The sequence below is a fragment of the Salvelinus fontinalis genome, unplaced genomic scaffold (assembly GCF_029448725.1).
Source record: "Salvelinus fontinalis isolate EN_2023a unplaced genomic scaffold, ASM2944872v1 scaffold_0015, whole genome shotgun sequence".
NCBI lineage: Eukaryota > Metazoa > Chordata > Actinopteri > Salmoniformes > Salmonidae > Salvelinus > Salvelinus fontinalis.
The window spans coordinates 823,232-843,975 of NW_026600224.1; the positions used below are offsets into that span (position 1 = coordinate 823,232).

At 47.5% G+C, this 20,744-nt stretch overlaps 1 protein-coding gene across 1 annotated transcript in view; it reads right to left on the reverse strand.

Annotated features, from left to right (window-relative positions):
• iqch (IQ motif containing H) overlaps positions 1-20,744 on the reverse strand; it is an 82,749-nt gene that overhangs the window by 60,458 nt on the left and 1,547 nt on the right. The window contains exon 5 of the mRNA XM_055910525.1: positions 18,504-18,623. Within this exon, the coding sequence (XP_055766500.1) occupies positions 18,504-18,623 (120 nt within the window). The remainder of the gene's footprint in view (positions 1-18,503; positions 18,624-20,744) is intronic.

The window sequence follows — 20,744 nt, forward strand, 5'->3', positions numbered from 1 at the left end:
AGTCCCTCCCTGTGCTGTGTAACAGTAGACATTAGTCCCTCCCTGTGCTGTGTAACAGTAGACATTAGTCCCTCCCTGTGTAACAGTAGACATTAGTCCCTCCCTGTGCTGTGTAACAGTAGACATTAGTCCCTCCCTGTGTAACAGTAGACATTAGTCCCTCCCTGTAACACCCAAGTAGACATTAGTCCCTCCCTGTGCTGTGTAACAGTAGACATTAGTCCCTCCCTGTGTAACAGTAGACATTAGTCCCTCCCTGTGTAACAGTAGACATTAGTCCCTCCCTGTGTAACAGTAGACATTAGTCCCTCCCTGTACTGTGTACCAGTAGCCATTAGTCCCTCCCTGTGTAACAGTAGACATTAGTCCCCCCCTGTACTGTGTACCAGTAGACATTAGTCCCTGTACTGTGTAACAGTAGACATTAGTCCCTCCCTGTATAACAGTAGACATTAGTCCCTCCCTGTGCTGTGTAACAGTAGACATTAGTCCCTCCCTGTGTAACATTAGCCATTAGTCCCTCCCTGTGTAACAGTAGACATTAGTCCCTCCCTGTACTGTGTAACAGTAGACATTAGCCCCTCCCTGTGTAACAGTAGACATTAGTCTCTCCCTGTGCTGTGTAACAGTAGACATTAGTCCCTCCCTGTGCTGTGTAACAGTAGACATTAGTCCCTCCCTGTGTAACAGTAGACATTAGTCCCTCCCTGTGCTGTGTAACAGTAGACATTAGTCCCTCCCTGTGTAACAGTAGACATTAGTCCCTCCCTGTAACACCCAAGTAGACATTAGTCCCTCCCTGTGCTGTGTAACAGTAGACATTAGTCCCTCCCTGTGTAACAGTAGACATTACTCCCTCCCTGTAACACCCAAGTAGACATTAGTCCCTCCCTGTGTAACAGTAGACATTAGTCCCTCCCTGTGTAACAGTAGACATTAGTCCCTCCCTGTACTGTGTAACAGTAGACATTAGTCCCTCCCTGTACTGTGTAACAGTAGACATTAGTCCCTCCCTGTACTGTGTAACAGTAGACATTAGTCCCTCCCTGTGTAACAGTAGACATTAGTCCCTCCCTGTGTAAACAGTAGACATTAGTCCCTCCCTGTGCTGTGTAACAGTAGACATTAGTCCCTCCCTGTGTAACAGTAGACATTAGTCCCTCCCTGTGTAACAGTAGACATTAGTCCCTCCCTGTGTAACAGTAGACATTAGTCCCTCCCTGTGTACCAGTAGACATTAGTCCCTCCCTATACTGTGTAACAGTAAACATTAGTCCCTCCCTGTACTGTGTAACAGTAGACATTAGTCCCTCCCTGTGTAACAGTAGACATTAGTCCCTCCCTGTGTAACAGTAGACATTAGTCCCTCCCTGTACTGTGTAACAGTAGACATTAGTCCCTCCCTGTGTAACAGTAGACAGTAGTCCCTCCTTGTGTAACAGTAGACATTAGTCCCTCCCTGTACTGTGTAACAGTAGACACTAGTCCCTCCCTGTACTGTGTAACAGTAGACATTAGCCCCTCCCTGTACTGTGTAACAGTAGACATTAGTCCCTCCCTGTGTAACAGTAGACATTAGTCCCTCCCTGTGTAACAGTAGACATTAGTCCCTCCCTGTGTACCAGTAGACATTAGTCCCTCCCTGTACTGTGTAACAGTAAACATTAGTCCCTCCCTGTACTGTGTAAAAGTAGACATTAGTCCCTCCCTGTGTAACAGTAGACATTAGTCCCTCCCTGTGTAACAGTAGACATTAGTCCCTCCCTGTACTGTGTAACAGTAGACATTAGTCCCTCCCTGTGTAACAGTAGACAGTAGTCCCTCCTTGTGTAACAGTAGACATTAGTCCCTCCCTGTACTGTGTAACAGTAGACACTAGTCCCTCCCTGTACTGTGTAACAGTAGACATTAGCCCCTCCCTGTACTGTGTAACAGTAGACATTAGTCCCTCCCTGTGTAACAGTAGACATTAGTCCCTCCCTGTGTAACAGTAGACATTAGTCCCTCCCTGTGTAACAGTAGACATTAGTCCCTCCCTGTGTACAGTAGACATTAGTCCCTCCCTGTGTAACAGTAGACATTAGTCCCTCCCTGTGTAACAGTAGACATTAGTCCCTCCCTGTGTAACAGTAGACATTAGTCCCTCCCTGTGTAACAGTAGACATTAGTCCCTCCCTGTACTGTGTACCAGTAGCCATTAGTCCCTCCCTGTGTAACAGTAGACATTAGTCCCCCCCTGTACTGTGTACCAGTAGACATTAGTCCCTGTACTGTGTAACAGTAGACATTAGTCCCTCCCTGTATAACAGTAGACATTAGTCCCTCCCTGTGCTGTGTAACAGTAGACATTAGTCCCTCCCTGTGTAACAGTAGCCATTAGTCCCTCCCTGTGTAACAGTAGACATTAGTCCCTCCCTGTACTGTGTAACAGTAGACATTAGTCCCTCCCTGTGTAACAGTAGACATTAGTCCCTCCCTGTGCTGTGCAACAGTAGACATTAGTCCCTCCCTGTGCTGTGTAACAGTAGACATTAGTCCCTCCCTGTGTAACAGTAGACATTAGTCCCTCCCTGTGCTGTGTAACAGTAGACATTAGTCCCTCCCTGTGTAACAGTAGACATTAGTCCCTCCCTGTAACACCCAAGTAGACATTAGTCCCTCCCTGTGCTGTGTAACAGTAGACATTAGTCCCTCCCTGTGTAACAGTAGACATTACTCCCTCCCTGTAACACCCAAGTAGACATTAGTCCCTCCCTGTGTAACAGTAGACATTAGTCCCTCCCTGTGTAACAGTAGACATTAGTCCCTCCCTGTACTGTGTAACAGTAGACATTAGTCCCTCCCTGTACTGTGTACCAGTAGACATTAGTCCCTCCCTGTACTGTGTACCAGTAGACATTAGTCCCTCCCTGTGTACCTGTAGACATTAGCCCCTCCCTGTACTGTGTAACAGTAGACATTAGTCCCTCCCTGTACTGTGTACCAGTAGACATTAGTCCCTCCCTGTGTACCAGTAGGCATTAGTCCCTCCCTGTACTGTGTAACAGTAGACACTAGTTCCTCCCTGTACTGTGTAACAGTAGACATTAGTCCCTCCCTGTACTGTGTAACAGTAGACATTAGTCCCTCCCTGTGTAACAGTAGACATTAGTCCGTCCCTGTGTAACAGTAGACACTAGTCCCTCCCTGTGTAACAGTAGACATTAGTCCCTCCCTGTACTGTGTAACAGTAGACATTAGTCCCTCCCTGTACTGTGTAACAGTAGACATTAGTCCCTCCCTGTGTAACAGTAGACATTAGTCCCTCCCTGTGTAAACAGTAGACATTAGTCCCTCCCTGTGCTGTGTAACAGTAGACATTAGTCCCTCCCTGTGTAACAGTAGACATTAGTCCCTCCCTGTGTAACAGTAGACATTAGTCCCTCCCTGTGTAACAGTAGACATTAGTCCCTCCCTGTACTGTGTAACAGTAAACATTAGTCCCTCCCTGTACTGTGTAACAGTAGACATTAGTCCCTCCCTGTGTAACAGTAGACATTAGTCCCTCCCTGTACTGTGTAACAGTAGACATTAGTCCCTCCCTGTACTGTGTACCAGTAGACATTAGTCCCTCCCTGTGTACCAGTAGACATTAGTCCCTCCCTGTGTACCAGTAGACATTAGTCCCTCCCTGTGTAACAGCAGACATTAGTCCCTCCCTGTGTAACAGTAGACATTAGTCCCTCCCTGTGTACAGTAGACATTAGTCCCTCCCTGTGTAACAGTAGACATTAGTCCCTCCCTGTGTAACAGTAGACATTAGTCCCTCCTTGTACTGTGTAACAGTAGACATTAGTCCCTCCCTGTGTAACAGTAGACATTAGTCCCTCCCTGTACTGTGTAACAGTAGACATTAGTCCCTCCCTGTGTAACAGTAGACATTAGTCCCTCCCTGTACTGTGTAACAGTAGATATTAGACCCTCCCTGTACTGTGTAACAGTAGACATTAGTCCCTCCCTGTGTACCAGTAGACATTAGCCCCGCCCTGTACTGTGTAACAGTAGACATTAGTCCCTCCCTGTGTAACAGTAGACATTAGTCCCTCCCTGTGTAACAGCAGACATTAGTCCCTCCCTGTACTGTGTAACAGTAGACATTAGTCCCTCCCTGTGTAAACAGTAGACATTAGTCCCTCCCTGTGCTGTGTAACAGTAGACATTAGTCCCTCCCTGTGTAACAGTAGACATTAGTCCCTCCCTGTGTAACAGTAGACATTAGTCCCTCCCTGTGTAACAGTAGACATTAGTCCCTCCCTGTGTACCAGTAGACATTAGTCCCTCCCTGTACTGTGTAACAGTAAACATTAGTCCCTCCCTGTACTGTGTAACAGTAGACATTAGTCCCTCCCTGTGTAACAGTAGACATTAGTCCCTCCCTGTACTGTGTAACAGTAGACATTAGTCCCTCCCTGTGTAACAGTAGACAGTAGTCCCTCCTTGTGTAACAGTAGACATTAGTCCCTCCCTGTACTGTGTAACAGTAGACACTAGTCCCTCCCTGTACTGTGTAACAGTAGACATTAGCCCCTCCCTGTACTGTGTAACAGTAGACATTAGTCCCTCCCTGTGTAACAGTAGACATTAGTCCCTCCCTGTGTAACAGTAGACATTAGTCCCTCCCTGTGTACCAGTAGACATTAGTCCCTCCCTGTACTGTGTAACAGTAAACATTAGTCCCTCCCTGTACTGTGTAACAGTAGACATTAGTCCCTCCCTGTGTAACAGTAGACATTAGTCCCTCCCTGTGTAACAGTAGACATTAGTCCCTCCCTGTACTGTGTAACAGTAGACATTAGTCCCTCCCTGTGTAACAGTAGACAGTAGTCCCTCCTTGTGTAACAGTAGACATTAGTCCCTCCCTGTACTGTGTAACAGTAGACACTAGTCCCTCCCTGTACTGTGTAACAGTAGACATTAGCCCCTCCCTGTACTGTGTAACAGTAGACATTAGTCCCTCCCTGTGTAACAGTAGATATTAGTCCCTCCCTGTGTAACAGTAGACATTAGTCCCTCCCTGTGTACAGTAAACATTAGTCCCTCCCTGTGTAACAGTAGACATTAGTCCCTCCCTGTGTACAGTAGACATTAGTCCCTCCCTGTGTAACAGTAGACATTAGTCCCTCCCTGTGTAACAGTAGACATTAGTCCCTCCCTGTGTAACAGTAGACATTAGTCCCTCCCTGTGTAACAGTAGACATTAGTCCCTCCCTGTACTGTGTACCAGTAGCCATTAGTCCCTCCCTGTGTAACAGTAGACATTAGTCCCCCCCTGTACTGTGTACCAGTAGACATTAGTCCCTGTACTGTGTAACAGTAGACATTAGTCCCTCCCTGTATAACAGTAGACATTAGTCCCTCCCTGTGCTGTGTAACAGTAGACATTAGTCCCTCCCTGTGTAACAGTAGCCATTAGTCCCTCCCTGTGTAACAGTAGATATTAGTCCCTCCCTGTACTGTGTAACAGTAGACATTAGTCCCTCCCTGTGTAACAGTAGACATTAGTCCCTCCCTGTGCTGTGTAACAGTAGACATTAGTCCCTCCCTGTGCTGTGTAACAGTAGACATTAGTCCCTCCCTGTGTAACAGTAGACATTAGTCCCTCCCTGTGCTGTGTAACAGTAGACATTAGTCCCTCCCTGTGTAACAGTAGACATTAGTCCCTCCCTGTAACACCCAAGTAGACATTAGTCCCTCCCTGTGCTGTGTAACAGTAGACATTAGTCCCTCCCTGTGTAACAGTAGACATTAGTCCCTCCCTGTGTAACAGTAGACATTAGTCCCTCCCTGTGTAACAGTAGACATTAGTCCCTCCCTGTACTGTGTACCAGTAGCCATTAGTCCCTCCCTGTGTAACAGTAGACATTAGTCCCCCCCTGTACTGTGTACCAGTAGACATTAGTCCCTGTACTGTGTAACAGTAGACATTAGTCCCTCCCTGTATAACAGTAGACATTAGTCCCTCCCTGTGCTGTGTAACAGTAGACATTAGTCCCTCCCTGTGTAACATTAGCCATTAGTCCCTCCCTGTGTAACAGTAGACATTAGTCCCTCCCTGTACTGTGTAACAGTAGACATTAGCCCCTCCCTGTGTAACAGTAGACATTAGTCTCTCCCTGTGCTGTGTAACAGTAGACATTAGTCCCTCCCTGTGCTGTGTAACAGTAGACATTAGTCCCTCCCTGTGTAACAGTAGACATTAGTCCCTCCCTGTGCTGTGTAACAGTAGACATTAGTCCCTCCCTGTGTAACAGTAGACATTAGTCCCTCCCTGTAACACCCAAGTAGACATTAGTCCCTCCCTGTGCTGTGTAACAGTAGACATTAGTCCCTCCCTGTGTAACAGTAGACATTACTCCCTCCCTGTAACACCCAAGTAGACATTAGTCCCTCCCTGTGTAACAGTAGACATTAGTCCCTCCCTGTGTAACAGTAGACATTAGTCCCTCCCTGTACTGTGTAACAGTAGACATTAGTCCCTCCCTGTACTGTGTAACAGTAGACATTAGTCCCTCCCTGTACTGTGTAACAGTAGACATTAGTCCCTCCCTGTGTAACAGTAGACATTAGTCCCTCCCTGTGTAAACAGTAGACATTAGTCCCTCCCTGTGCTGTGTAACAGTAGACATTAGTCCCTCCCTGTGTAACAGTAGACATTAGTCCCTCCCTGTGTAACAGTAGACATTAGTCCCTCCCTGTGTAACAGTAGACATTAGTCCCTCCCTGTGTACCAGTAGACATTAGTCCCTCCCTATACTGTGTAACAGTAAACATTAGTCCCTCCCTGTACTGTGTAACAGTAGACATTAGTCCCTCCCTGTGTAACAGTAGACATTAGTCCCTCCCTGTGTAACAGTAGACATTAGTCCCTCCCTGTACTGTGTAACAGTAGACATTAGTCCCTCCCTGTGTAACAGTAGACAGTAGTCCCTCCTTGTGTAACAGTAGACATTAGTCCCTCCCTGTACTGTGTAACAGTAGACACTAGTCCCTCCCTGTACTGTGTAACAGTAGACATTAGCCCCTCCCTGTACTGTGTAACAGTAGACATTAGTCCCTCCCTGTGTAACAGTAGACATTAGTCCCTCCCTGTGTAACAGTAGACATTAGTCCCTCCCTGTGTACCAGTAGACATTAGTCCCTCCCTGTACTGTGTAACAGTAAACATTAGTCCCTCCCTGTACTGTGTAAAAGTAGACATTAGTCCCTCCCTGTGTAACAGTAGACATTAGTCCCTCCCTGTGTAACAGTAGACATTAGTCCCTCCCTGTACTGTGTAACAGTAGACATTAGTCCCTCCCTGTGTAACAGTAGACAGTAGTCCCTCCTTGTGTAACAGTAGACATTAGTCCCTCCCTGTACTGTGTAACAGTAGACACTAGTCCCTCCCTGTACTGTGTAACAGTAGACATTAGCCCCTCCCTGTACTGTGTAACAGTAGACATTAGTCCCTCCCTGTGTAACAGTAGACATTAGTCCCTCCCTGTGTAACAGTAGACATTAGTCCCTCCCTGTGTAACAGTAGACATTAGTCCCTCCCTGTGTACAGTAGACATTAGTCCCTCCCTGTGTAACAGTAGACATTAGTCCCTCCCTGTGTAACAGTAGACATTAGTCCCTCCCTGTGTAACAGTAGACATTAGTCCCTCCCTGTGTAACAGTAGACATTAGTCCCTCCCTGTACTGTGTACCAGTAGCCATTAGTCCCTCCCTGTGTAACAGTAGACATTAGTCCCCCCCTGTACTGTGTACCAGTAGACATTAGTCCCTGTACTGTGTAACAGTAGACATTAGTCCCTCCCTGTATAACAGTAGACATTAGTCCCTCCCTGTGCTGTGTAACAGTAGACATTAGTCCCTCCCTGTGTAACAGTAGCCATTAGTCCCTCCCTGTGTAACAGTAGACATTAGTCCCTCCCTGTACTGTGTAACAGTAGACATTAGTCCCTCCCTGTGTAACAGTAGACATTAGTCCCTCCCTGTGCTGTGCAACAGTAGACATTAGTCCCTCCCTGTGCTGTGTAACAGTAGACATTAGTCCCTCCCTGTGTAACAGTAGACATTAGTCCCTCCCTGTGCTGTGTAACAGTAGACATTAGTCCCTCCCTGTGTAACAGTAGACATTAGTCCCTCCCTGTAACACCCAAGTAGACATTAGTCCCTCCCTGTGCTGTGTAACAGTAGACATTAGTCCCTCCCTGTGTAACAGTAGACATTACTCCCTCCCTGTAACACCCAAGTAGACATTAGTCCCTCCCTGTGTAACAGTAGACATTAGTCCCTCCCTGTGTAACAGTAGACATTAGTCCCTCCCTGTACTGTGTAACAGTAGACATTAGTCCCTCCCTGTACTGTGTACCAGTAGACATTAGTCCCTCCCTGTACTGTGTACCAGTAGACATTAGTCCCTCCCTGTGTACCTGTAGACATTAGCCCCTCCCTGTACTGTGTAACAGTAGACATTAGTCCCTCCCTGTACTGTGTACCAGTAGACATTAGTCCCTCCCTGTGTACCAGTAGGCATTAGTCCCTCCCTGTACTGTGTAACAGTAGACACTAGTTCCTCCCTGTACTGTGTAACAGTAGACATTAGTCCCTCCCTGTACTGTGTAACAGTAGACATTAGTCCCTCCCTGTGTAACAGTAGACATTAGTCCGTCCCTGTGTAACAGTAGACACTAGTCCCTCCCTGTGTAACAGTAGACATTAGTCCCTCCCTGTACTGTGTAACAGTAGACATTAGTCCCTCCCTGTACTGTGTAACAGTAGACATTAGTCCCTCCCTGTGTAACAGTAGACATTAGTCCCTCCCTGTGTAAACAGTAGACATTAGTCCCTCCCTGTGCTGTGTAACAGTAGACATTAGTCCCTCCCTGTGTAACAGTAGACATTAGTCCCTCCCTGTGTAACAGTAGACATTAGTCCCTCCCTGTGTAACAGTAGACATTAGTCCCTCCCTGTACTGTGTAACAGTAAACATTAGTCCCTCCCTGTACTGTGTAACAGTAGACATTAGTCCCTCCCTGTGTAACAGTAGACATTAGTCCCTCCCTGTACTGTGTAACAGTAGACATTAGTCCCTCCCTGTACTGTGTACCAGTAGACATTAGTCCCTCCCTGTGTACCAGTAGACATTAGTCCCTCCCTGTGTACCAGTAGACATTAGTCCCTCCCTGTGTAACAGCAGACATTAGTCCCTCCCTGTGTAACAGTAGACATTAGTCCCTCCCTGTGTACAGTAGACATTAGTCCCTCCCTGTGTAACAGTAGACATTAGTCCCTCCCTGTGTAACAGTAGACATTAGTCCCTCCTTGTACTGTGTAACAGTAGACATTAGTCCCTCCCTGTGTAACAGTAGACATTAGTCCCTCCCTGTACTGTGTAACAGTAGACATTAGTCCCTCCCTGTGTAACAGTAGACATTAGTCCCTCCCTGTACTGTGTAACAGTAGATATTAGACCCTCCCTGTACTGTGTAACAGTAGACATTAGTCCCTCCCTGTGTACCAGTAGACATTAGCCCCGCCCTGTACTGTGTAACAGTAGACATTAGTCCCTCCCTGTGTAACAGTAGACATTAGTCCCTCCCTGTGTAACAGCAGACATTAGTCCCTCCCTGTACTGTGTAACAGTAGACATTAGTCCCTCCCTGTGTAACAGTAGACATTAGTCCCTCCCTGTACTGTGTAACAGTAGACATTAGTCCCTCCCTGTACTGTGTAACAGTAGACATTAGTCCCTCCCTGTGTAACAGTAGACATTAGTCCCTCCCTGTACTGTGTAACCGTAGACATTAGTCCCTCCCTGTACTGTGTACCAGTAGGCATTAGTCCCTCCCTGTACTGTGTACCAGTAGACATTAGTCCCTCCCTGTACTGTGTACCAGTAGGCATTAGTCCCTCCCTGTACTGTGTAACAGTAGACATTAGTCCCTCCCTGTACTGTGTAACAGTAGACATTAGTCCCTCCCTGTGTAACAGTAGACATTAGTCCCTCCCTGTACTGTGTACCAGTAGACATTAGTCCCTCCCTGTGTAACAGTAGACATTAGTCCCTCCCTGTGCTGTGTAACAGTAGACATTAGTCCCTCCCTGTGCTGTGTAACAGTAGACATTAGTCCCTCCCTGTGTACCAGTAGACATTAGTCCCTCCCTGTACTGTGTAACAGTAAACATTAGTCCCTTCCTGTGTACCAGTAGACATTAGTCCCTCCCTGTGTGACAGTAGACATTAGTCCCTCCCTGTGTAACAGTATACATTAGTCCCTCCCTGTGCTGTGTAACAGTAGACATTAGTCCCTCCCTGTGCTGTGTAACAGTAGACATTAGTCCCTCCCTGTTCTGTGTAACAGTAGACATTCGTCCCTCCCTGTGTACCAGTAGACATTAGTCCCTCCCTGTGTAACAGTAGACATTAGTCCCGCCCTGTACTGTGTAACAGTAGACATTAGTCCCTCCCTGTACTGTGTAACAGTAGACATTAGTCCCTCCCTGTGTAACAGTAGACATTAGTCCCTCCCTGTGTAACAGTAGACATTAGTCCCTCCCTGTGTAACAGTAGACATTAGTCCCTCCCTGTACTGTGTAACAGTAGACATTAGTCCCTCCCTGTGTAACAGTAGACATTAGTCCCTCCCTGTGTAACAGTAGACATTAGTCCCTCCCTGTACTGTGTAACAGTAGACATTAGTCTCTCCCTGTACTGTGTAACAGTAGACATTAGTCCCTCCCTGTGTAACAGTAGACATTCGTCCCTCCCTGTACTGTGTACCAGTAAACATTAGTCCCTCCCTGTGTAACAGTAGACATTAGTCCCTCCCTGTGTAACAGTAGACATTAGTCCATCCCTGTACTGTGTAACAGTAGACATTAGTCCCTCCCTGTACTGTGTAACAGTAGACATTAGTCCCTCCCTGTGTAACAGTAGACATTAGTCCCTCCCTGTACTGTGTAACAGTAGACATTAGTCCCGCCCTGTACTGTGTAACAGTAGACATTAGTCCCTCCCTGTACTGTGTAACAGTAGACATTAGTCCCTCCTTGTGTAACAGTAGACATTAGTCCCTCCCTGTGTAACAGTAGACATTAGTCCCTCCCTGTGTAACAGTAGACAGTAGTCCCTCCCTGTACTGTGTAACAGTAGACATTAGTCCCTCCCTGTACTGTGTACCAGTAGACATTAGTCCCTCCCTGTACTATGTAATAGTAGAAATTAGTCCCTCCCTGTACTGTGTAACAGTAGACATTAGTCCCTCCCTGTACTGTGTAACAGTAGACATTAGTCCCTCCCTGTACTGTGTACCAGTAGACATTAGTCCCTCCCTGTACTGTGTAACAGTAGAAATTAGTCCCTCCCTGTACTGTGTACCAGTAGACAGTAGTCCCTCCCTGTACTGTGTACCAGTAGACATTAGTCCCTCCCTGTGTAACAGTAGACATTAGTCCCTCCCTGTACTGTGTACCAGTAGACATTAGTCCCTCCCTGTACTGTGTAACAGTAGACATTAGTCCCTCCCTGTACTGTGTAACAGTAGACATTAGTCCCTCCCTGTACTGTGTAACAGTAGACATTAGTCCCTCCCTGTACTGTGTAACAGTAGACATTAGTCCCTCCCTGTACTGTGTAACAGTAGACATTAGTCCCTCCCTGTGTACCAGTAGACATTAGTCCCTCCCTGTACTGTGTAACAGTAGAAATTAGTCCCTCCCTGTACTGTGTAACAGTAGACATTAGTCACTCCCTGTACTGTGTAACAGTAGACATTAGTCCCTCCCTGTACTGTGTAACAGTAGACATTAGTCCCTCCCTGTGTAACAGTAGACATTAGTCCCTCCCTGTGTAACAGTATACATTAGTCCCTCCCTGTACTGTGTAACAGTAGACATTAGTCCCTCCCTGTGTAACAGTAGACATTAGTCCCTCCCTGTGTAACAGTAGACATTAGTCCCTCCCTGTGTACCAGTAGACATTAGTCCCTCCCTGTACTGTGTAACAGTAGACATTAACCCCTTCCTGTACTGTGTAACAGTAGACATTAGTCCCTCCCTGTGTAACAGTAGACATTAGTCCCTCCCTGTACTGTGTAACAGTAGACATTAGTCCCTCCCTGTACTGTGTAACAGTAGACATTAGTCCCTCCCTGTGTAACACTAGACATTAGTCCCTCCCTGTGTAACAGTAGACATTAGTCCCTCCCTGTGTAACACTAGACATTAGTCCCTCCCTGTGTAACAGTAGACATTAGTCCCTCCCTGTACTGTGTAACAGTAGACATTAGTCCCTCCCTGTGTAACACTAGACATTAGTCCCTCCCTGTGTAACACTAGACATTAGTCCCTCCCTGTGTAACACTAGACATTAGTCCCTCCCTGTACTGTGTAACAGTAGACATTAGTCCCTCCCTGTGTAACAGTAGACATTAGTCCCTCCCTGTAATGTGTAACAGTAGACATTAGTCCCTCCCTGTACTGTGTACCAGTAGACATTAGTCCATCCCTGTAATGTGTAACAGTAGACATTAGTCCCTCCCTGTGTACCAGTAGACATTAGTCCCTCCCTGTGTAACAGTAGACATTAGTCCCTCCCTGTGTAACAGTAGACATTAGTCCCTCCCTGTACTGTGCAACAGTAGACATTAGTCCCTCCCTGTAATGTGTAACAGTAGACATTAGTCCATCCCTGTAATGTGTAACAGTAGACATTAGTCCCTCCCTGTGTACCAGTAGACATTAGTCTCTCCCTGTACTGTGTAACAGTAGACATTAGTCCCTCCCTGTAATGTGTAACAGTAGACATTAGTCCCTCCCTGTACTGTGTACCAGTAGACATTAGTCCTCCCTGTACTGTGTAACAGTAGACATTAGTCCCTCCCTGTGTAACAGTAGACATTAGTCCCTCCCTGTACTGTGTACCAGTAGACATTAGTCCCTCCCTGTGTAACAGTAGACATTAGTCCCTCCCTGTACTGTGTAACAGTAGACATTAGTCCCTCCCTGTACTGTGTAACAGTAGACATTAGCCCCTCCCTGTGTAACAGTAGACATGAGTCCCTCCCTGTGTACCAGTAGACATTAGTCCCTCCCTGTGTAACAGTAGACATTAGTCCCTCCCTGTAATGTGTAACAGTAGACATTAGTCCCTCCCTGTAGTGTGTAACAGTAGACATTAGTCCCTCCCTGTAATGTGTAACAGTAGACATTAGTCCCTCCCTGTCAATCCTTCTGAGATGCCCAGAGTCAGGATTGCAAAATTCTGGAAACTTTCCAAAAATTCCTAGTTTCCCCAGTTGAAAGATTCCTGGAATCAAATGGAAAAAAATCTGAAAATACAGAATCATCCAACCGGGATATCTGACGGGAAAACCTGGGAATTTTGTAGAAGTTACTAGACTTGTGCAACCCTAGCATTAAAACTTAAACTATAGGGATGAACGTTTCAAATGGATAAAAGACTATAAACCTGCTTCTCTACCTTCACACAGGCAGGAAAAACACCCGCCTCAAAACACCTGCCTCTGTGATTACAACCAACAGATGTCTCTGCATTCATTAAACAGGACAGCTAATGACATTGTAAACCGGCCAATAAAGCCACTATCTCCCTTGCAGCAATCAATCACAACGCTGGCTTTGGAGAAACAGTCGAAACATAACAGGTTTGGGGGTTTTTAAACACATGCAGAACGGTGTAAACCTGTATCTGTCCTGTATGAGTTTTAATGTCTGTCCCTCCAGACTCTTTACCCTGGCCGGGTTCAGATGTTAAACGTTGACGTAAGTTGCAGAGAGAAATACCAACAATAGAACCAACGTGATTCATTGTTCTACATGGTCGGAGAGTCATGTTTGTTCTACGTACTCTATTTCTATCTTGAACGTTCCTAAAATGTTGTGTTCCTGCTGAACTTTGCCCTGATGTTCAGCCTGCTCGTTTCGCGCTCAGATTACTGAGCTCTCTGACAGACCAGACACAGCAGCCAGGTGCTCAGGAAGAATCTCTTCTCCTCAAAGTCACACGGCTTTTTCACGATGTGTCACAGAGGAAAGAGTCCTGATCTGTTTGTGTCTTATCTCCTTTATGTTTAGCATGGCAAGACAGCACCAACCGTTCTGACAACCCAGGCTGGAGAAAAGGCTAGTTTTCACCCCGGCAGGCCGGGAAACAGCGGAGGAGAGGAGGACATGAGGAGAGGAGCTGGGCACATGTGACGTTTTAGGAGAAGGCAGAGAGCAGGCCCGGGCAGAGGGCCAGTGGCTACCAGTGGGTAGGCTTATCTACGGGCTACAGCTGGCTTGTCTTATTGGTATGCAGGAGGGAGGCAGCCAGGTACCCACTCCTCCACTCTTCCTCCACTCATCCTCCTCCTCTCCTGTCCGGAGACAGCTGTAAAGCACCAGCCCATATCACAGCAATCAGGCAGCTCAGGGTTCCTGAAGAGAATGCTGATGTTCAGCAAGCTGCTGCTCTCCTGTGTCTCCGCTTCCAGCAGCCAACTCCTACAGCTTCCTGTGTCTCCGCTTCCAGCAGCCAACTCTTACAGCTTCCTGTGTCTCCGCTTCCTGCAGCCAACTCTTACAGCTTCCTGTGTCTCCGCTTCCAGCAGCCAACTCTTACAGCTTCCTGTGTCTCCGCTTCCTGTAGCCAACTCTTACAGCTTCCTGTGTCTCCGCTTCCAGCAGCCAACTCTTACAGCTTCCTGTGTCTCCGCTTCCTGCAGCCAACTCTTACAGCTTCCTGTGTCTCCGCTTCCAGCAGCCAACTCTTACAGCTTCCTGTGTCTCCGCTTCCAGCAGCCAACTCTTACAGCTTCCTGTGTCTCCGCTTCCTGCAGCCAACTCTTACAACTTCCTGTGTATCAGAGTGACAGCACCCAACTCTTACAACTTCCTGTGTATCAGAGTGACAGCACCCAACTCTTACAACTTCCTGTGTCTCCGCTTCCTGCAGCCAACTCTTACAGCTTCCTGTGTCTCCGCTTCCAGCAGCCAACCCTTACAACTTCCTGTGTATCAGTGACAGCAGCCAAATCTTACAACTTCCTGTGTCTCCGAGTGACAGCAGCCAACTCTTACAGCTTCCTGTGTCTCAGAGTGACAGCAGCCAACTCTTACAACTTCCTGTGTATCAGTGACAGCAGCCAACTCTTACAGCTTCCTGTGTATCAGAGTGACAGCAGCCAACTCTTACAGCTTCCTGTGTATCAGTGACAGCAGCCAACTCTTACAACTTCCTGTGTCTCCACTTCCTGCAGCCAACTTACAGCTTCCTGTGTCTCCGCTTCCTGCAGCCAACTCTTACAGCTTCCTGTGTCTCCGCTTCCAGCAGCCAACTCTTACAACTTCCTGTGTATCAGTGACAGCAGCCAACTCTTACAGCTTCCTGTGTCTCCGCTTCCAGCAGCCAACTCTTACAACTTCCTGTGTATCAGTGACAGCAGCCAACTCTTACAGCTTCCTGTGTCTCCGCTTCCAGCAGCCAACTCTTACAGCTTCCTGTGTCTCCGCTTCCTGCAGCCAACTTACAGCTTCCTGTGTCTCCGCTTCCAGCAGAGATGCTAGCTGTCATCTCTGCCGGCTAGCTGTCTTCACTGCCGGCTAGCTGTCATCTCTGCCGGCTAGCTGTCATCTCTGCCGGCTAGCTGTCTTCTCTGCCGGCTAGCTGTCATCTCTGCCTGCTAGCTGTCATCTCTGCCGGCTAGCTGTCATCTCTGCCTGCTAGCTGTCTTCTCTGCCTGCTAGCTGTCTTCTCTGCCTGCTAGCTGTCTTCTCTGCCTGCTAGCTGTCATCTCTGCCTGCTAGCTGTCATCTCTGCCTGCTAGCTGTCTTCTCTGCCTGCTAGCTGTCTTCTCTGCCTGCTAGCTGTCTTCTCTGCCTGCTAGCTGTCATCTCTGCCTGCTAGCTGTCATCTCTGCCTGCTAGCTGTCTTCTCTGCCTGCTAGCTGTCATCTCTGCCGGCTAGCTGTCATCTCTGCCGGCTAGCTGTCATCTCTGCCTGCTAGCTGTCTTCTCTGCCTGCTAGCTGTCATCTCTGCCGGCTAGCTGTCATCTCTGCCTGCTAGCTGTCATCTCTGCCTGCTAGCTGTCATCTCTGCCGGCTAGCTGTCATCTCTGCCGGCTAGCTGTCATCTCTGCCGGCTAGCTGTCATCTCTGCCGGCTAGCTGTCTTCTCTGCCGGCTAGCTCTCTTCTCTGCCGGCTAGCTGTCATCTCTGCCGGCTAGCTGTCATCTCTGCCTGCTAGCTGTCATCTCTGCCGGCTAGCTGTCATCTCTGCCGGCTAGCTGTCATCTCTGCCTGCTAGCTGTCATCTCTGCCGGCTAGCTGTCATCTCTGCCGGCTAGCTGTCATCTTTGCCGGCTAGCTGTCTTCTCTGCCGGCTAGCTGTCTTCTCTGCCGGCTAGCTGTCATCTCTGCCGGCTAGATGTCATCTCTGCCGGCTAGCTGTCTTCTCTGCCGGCTAGCTGTCTTCTCTGCCGGCTAGCTGTCATCTCTGCCGGCTAGCTCTCTTCTCTGCCGGCTAGCTGTCATCTCTGCAGGCTAGCTGTCATCTCTGCCTGCTAGCTGTCATCTCTGCCGGCTAGCTGTCATATCTGCCGGCTAGCTGTCATCTCTGCCGGCTAGCTGTCATCTCTGCCTGCTAGCTGTCATCTCTGCCGGCTAGCTGTCATCTCTGCCGGCTAGCTGTCATCTCTGCCGGCTAGCTGTCATCTCTGCCGGCTAGCTGTCATCTCTGCCGGCTAGCTGCCATCTCTGCCGGCTAGCTGTCTTCTCTGCCGGCTAGCTCTCTTCTCTGCCGGCTAGCTGTCATCTCTGCCGGCTAGCTGTCATCTCTGCCGGCTAGCTGTCATCTCTGCCGGCTAGCTCTCTTCTCTGCCGGCTAGCTCTCTTCTCTTCAGGCTAGCTCTCTTCTCTGCCGGCTAGCTGTCATCTCTGCCGGCTAGCTCTCTTCTATGCCGGCTAGCTCTCTTCTCTGCCGGCTAGCTCTCTTCTCTGCCGGCTAGCTGTCATCTCTGCCGGCTAGCTGTCTTCTCTGCCGGCTAGCTGTCATCTCTGCCGGCTAGCTGTCATCTCTGCCGGCTAGCTGTCTTCTCTGCCGGCTAGCTCTCTTCTCTGCCGGCTAGCTGTCATCTCTGCCGGCTAGCTGTCATCTCTGCCGGCTAGCTGTCATCTCTGCCGGCTAGCTCTCTTCTCTGCCGGCTAGCTCTTTTCTCTTCCGGCTAGCTCTCTTCTCTGCCGGCTAGCTGTCATCTCTGCCGGCTAGCTCTCTTCTATGCCGGCTAGCTCTCTTCTATGCCGGCTAGCTCTCTAATATGCCGGCTAGCTCTCTTCTATGCCGGCTAGCTCTCTTCTATGCCGGCTAGCTCTCTTCTCTGCCGGCCAGCTGTCATCTCTGCTGGCTAGCCGTCCCTAATGGCACCCTATTCCCTATTTAGTGCACTACTTTAGACCAGACCCTATTCCCTATATAGTGCACTACTTTTGACCAGACCCTATTCCCTATTTAGTGCACTACTTTAGACCAGAGCCCTATTCCCTATATAGTACACTACTTTAGACCAGACCCTATTCCCTATATAGTGCACTACTTTTGACCAGACCCTATTCCCTATTTAGTGCACTACTTTAGACCAGACCCCATAGGTCTCTGGTGAAAAGTAGTAGCCTTGTTTGACCGTCCTGATCTTAAAAACTTAAAAAAGCACATTCTGTTTCACTACAACAGTGAGGATGGTGGATCAGATCAGGCCTACAAAAGGTAGAGTACTATGTAGGGAATAGTGTAGGATGCCATCTGGTACACAGACAGTCTCTTCTCTAAGCAAGGTGACTACAGTCATCTGTTACTGTATCAACCTGTCCCATCACTCTTCACTCCAGCATGGGACAACAGATCAGCCTCGGGGTTTAAAAGCAACGCACGAGTCTGGGATGAAAGTCCATCAATTAATAATAATAAAAAACATCCAATTTCTCTCAATAACAATTCCTGTTTATATGTCCTAATCAAATCTTCCCCAGAAGGCTGTGTTTGTGTATGTCGGTATTGATCTGTTGTATTCGATATTAAGGCTCAGAGAGCTGGGAATCAATAACTCACAATGTAGGGGGGAAAAAAACAGAGGCAGAAAGTAAAATGAAATAGTAACATCGCAATAATAACATGGTCAGAAACTCCCAGATGCAATAAGACCTCAAGTGTGGCACAAACCTCCACACTAAACTGAATGGAGGGAAGGGGATCACTGGTACAGATCATTACATACTGTAATTTGTGAAAGAGGATTATCTCACTCAGAAACTCAGGAACAAATCCTGCATGTTCTGGCCAGCTACCTCGATTTACAGGACTGTCAAAAGAGACCAGGTAATGCATGGCAACAACAAAATAAAAAAAGATAACTTTCCCTTGGTAAATGTTGATGTGGTGAATGCATGGGAAGATATATTGTATTTACTCAGGTTTACTCACTATCGTTGCCGATCTCTTACGCAGATCAGGAAGCTGAATTCCATAGTTTTGGTGCATCAGAGTCCTGTTCTTTGGATGAACGGGATTATACAGCAGACGCATGGCCAACGCTGCCTTGTGCTGAGAAAGAGACAGAAAGAGAGTGACAGAGAACGAGACAGAGACAGAGACAGAGAGACAGAGACAGAGACAGAGAGACAGAGAGAGAGAGAGAGACAGAGAGAGAGAGAGAGAGAGAGAGAGAGAGAGAGAGAGAGAGAGAGAGAGAGAGAGAGAGAGAGAGAGAGAGGGAGAGACAGAGAGACAGAGAGACAGAGAGACAGAGAGAGAGAGAGAGAGAGAGACAGAGAGAGAGAGAATCACTCAAACAAGAAAACAAAATCTCTCAAATCGTTGGTCTATCCTAGGTGCTAGTGCTACTGCCCCTGCAGTATGACTTACATTATAGCCCACAGACTGCAGTGCTATGTTATAGCCCACAGACTGTAGTGCTATGTTATAGCCCACTAACTGTAGTGCTATGTTATAGCTTACAGACTGTAGTGCTATGTTATAGCCCACAGACTGTAGTGCTATGTTATAGCCCACTGACTGTAGTGCTATGTTATAGCCCACTGACTGTAGTGCTATGTTATAGCCCACTAACTGTAGTGCTATGTTATAGCCCACTAACTGTAGTGCTATGTTATAGCCCACAGACTGTAGTGCTATGTTATAGCCCACTAACTGTAGTGCTATGTTATAGCCCACAGACTGTAGTGCTATGTTATAGCCCACAGACTGTAGTGCTATGTTATAGCCCACTAACTGTAGTGCTATGTTATAGCCCACTGACTGTAGTGCTATGTTATAGCCCACTGACTGTAGTGCTATGTTATAGCCCACTAACTGTAGTGCTATGTTATAGCCCACAGACTGTAGTGCTATGTTATAGCCCACTGACTGTAGTGCTATGTTATAGCCCACAGACTGTAGTGCTATGTTATAGCCCACTAACTGTAGTGCTATGTTATAGCCCACTGACTGTAGTGCTATGTTATAGCCCACAGACTGTAGTGCTATGTTATAGCCCACTGACTGTCGTGCTATGTTATAGCCCACTGACTGTAGTGCTATGTTATAGCCCACTGACTGTAGTGCTATGTTATAGCCCACTGACTGTAGTGCTATGTTATAGCCCACTAACTGTAGTGCTATGTTATAGCCCACTGACTGTAGTGCTATGTTATAGCCCACTGACTGTAGTGCTATGTTATAGCCCACTGACTGTAGTGCTATGTTATAGCCCACTGACTGTAGTGCTATGTTATAGCCCACTAACTGTAGTGCTATGTTATAGCCCACTGACTGTAGTGCTATGTTATAGCCCACTGACTGTAGTGCTATGTTATAGCCCACTGACTGTAGTGCTATGTTATAGCCCACAGACTGTAGTGCTATGTTATAGCCCACTAACTGTAGTGCTATGTTATAGCCCACTAACTGTAGTGCTATGTTATAGCCCACAGACTGTAGTGCTATGTTATAGCCCACTGACTGTAGTGCTATGTTATAGCCCACTGACTGTAGTGCTATGTTATAGCCCACAGACTGTAGTGCTATGTTATAGCCCACTAACTGTAGTGCTATGTTATAGCCCACTGACTGTAGTGCTATGTTATAGCCCACTGACTGTAGTGCTATGTTATAGCCCACTAACTGTAGTGCTATGTTATAGCCCACAGACTGTACTGCTATGTTATAGCCCACAGACTGTAGTGCTATGTTATAGCCCACTAACTGTAGTGCTATGTTATAGCCCACTGACTGTAGTGCTATGTTATAGCCCACAGACTGTAGTGCTATGTTATAGCCCACTGACTGTAGTGCTATGTTATAGCCCACTGACTGTAGTGCTATGTTATAGCCCACTGACTGTAGTGCTATGTTATAGCCCACTGACTGTAGTGCTATGTTATAGCCCACAGACTGTAGTGCTATGTTATAGCCCACAGACTGTCATGCTATGTTATAGCCCACAGACTGTAGTGCTATGTTATAGCCCACAGACTGTAGTGCTATGTTATAGCCCACAGACTGTCGTGCTATGTTATAGCCCACTGACTGTAGTGCTATGTTATAGCCCACAGACTGTAGTGCTATGTTATAGCCCACTGACTGTAGTGCTATGTTATAGCCCACAGACTGTAGTGCTATGTTATAGCCCACTGACTGTAGTGCCATGTTATAGCCCACTAACTG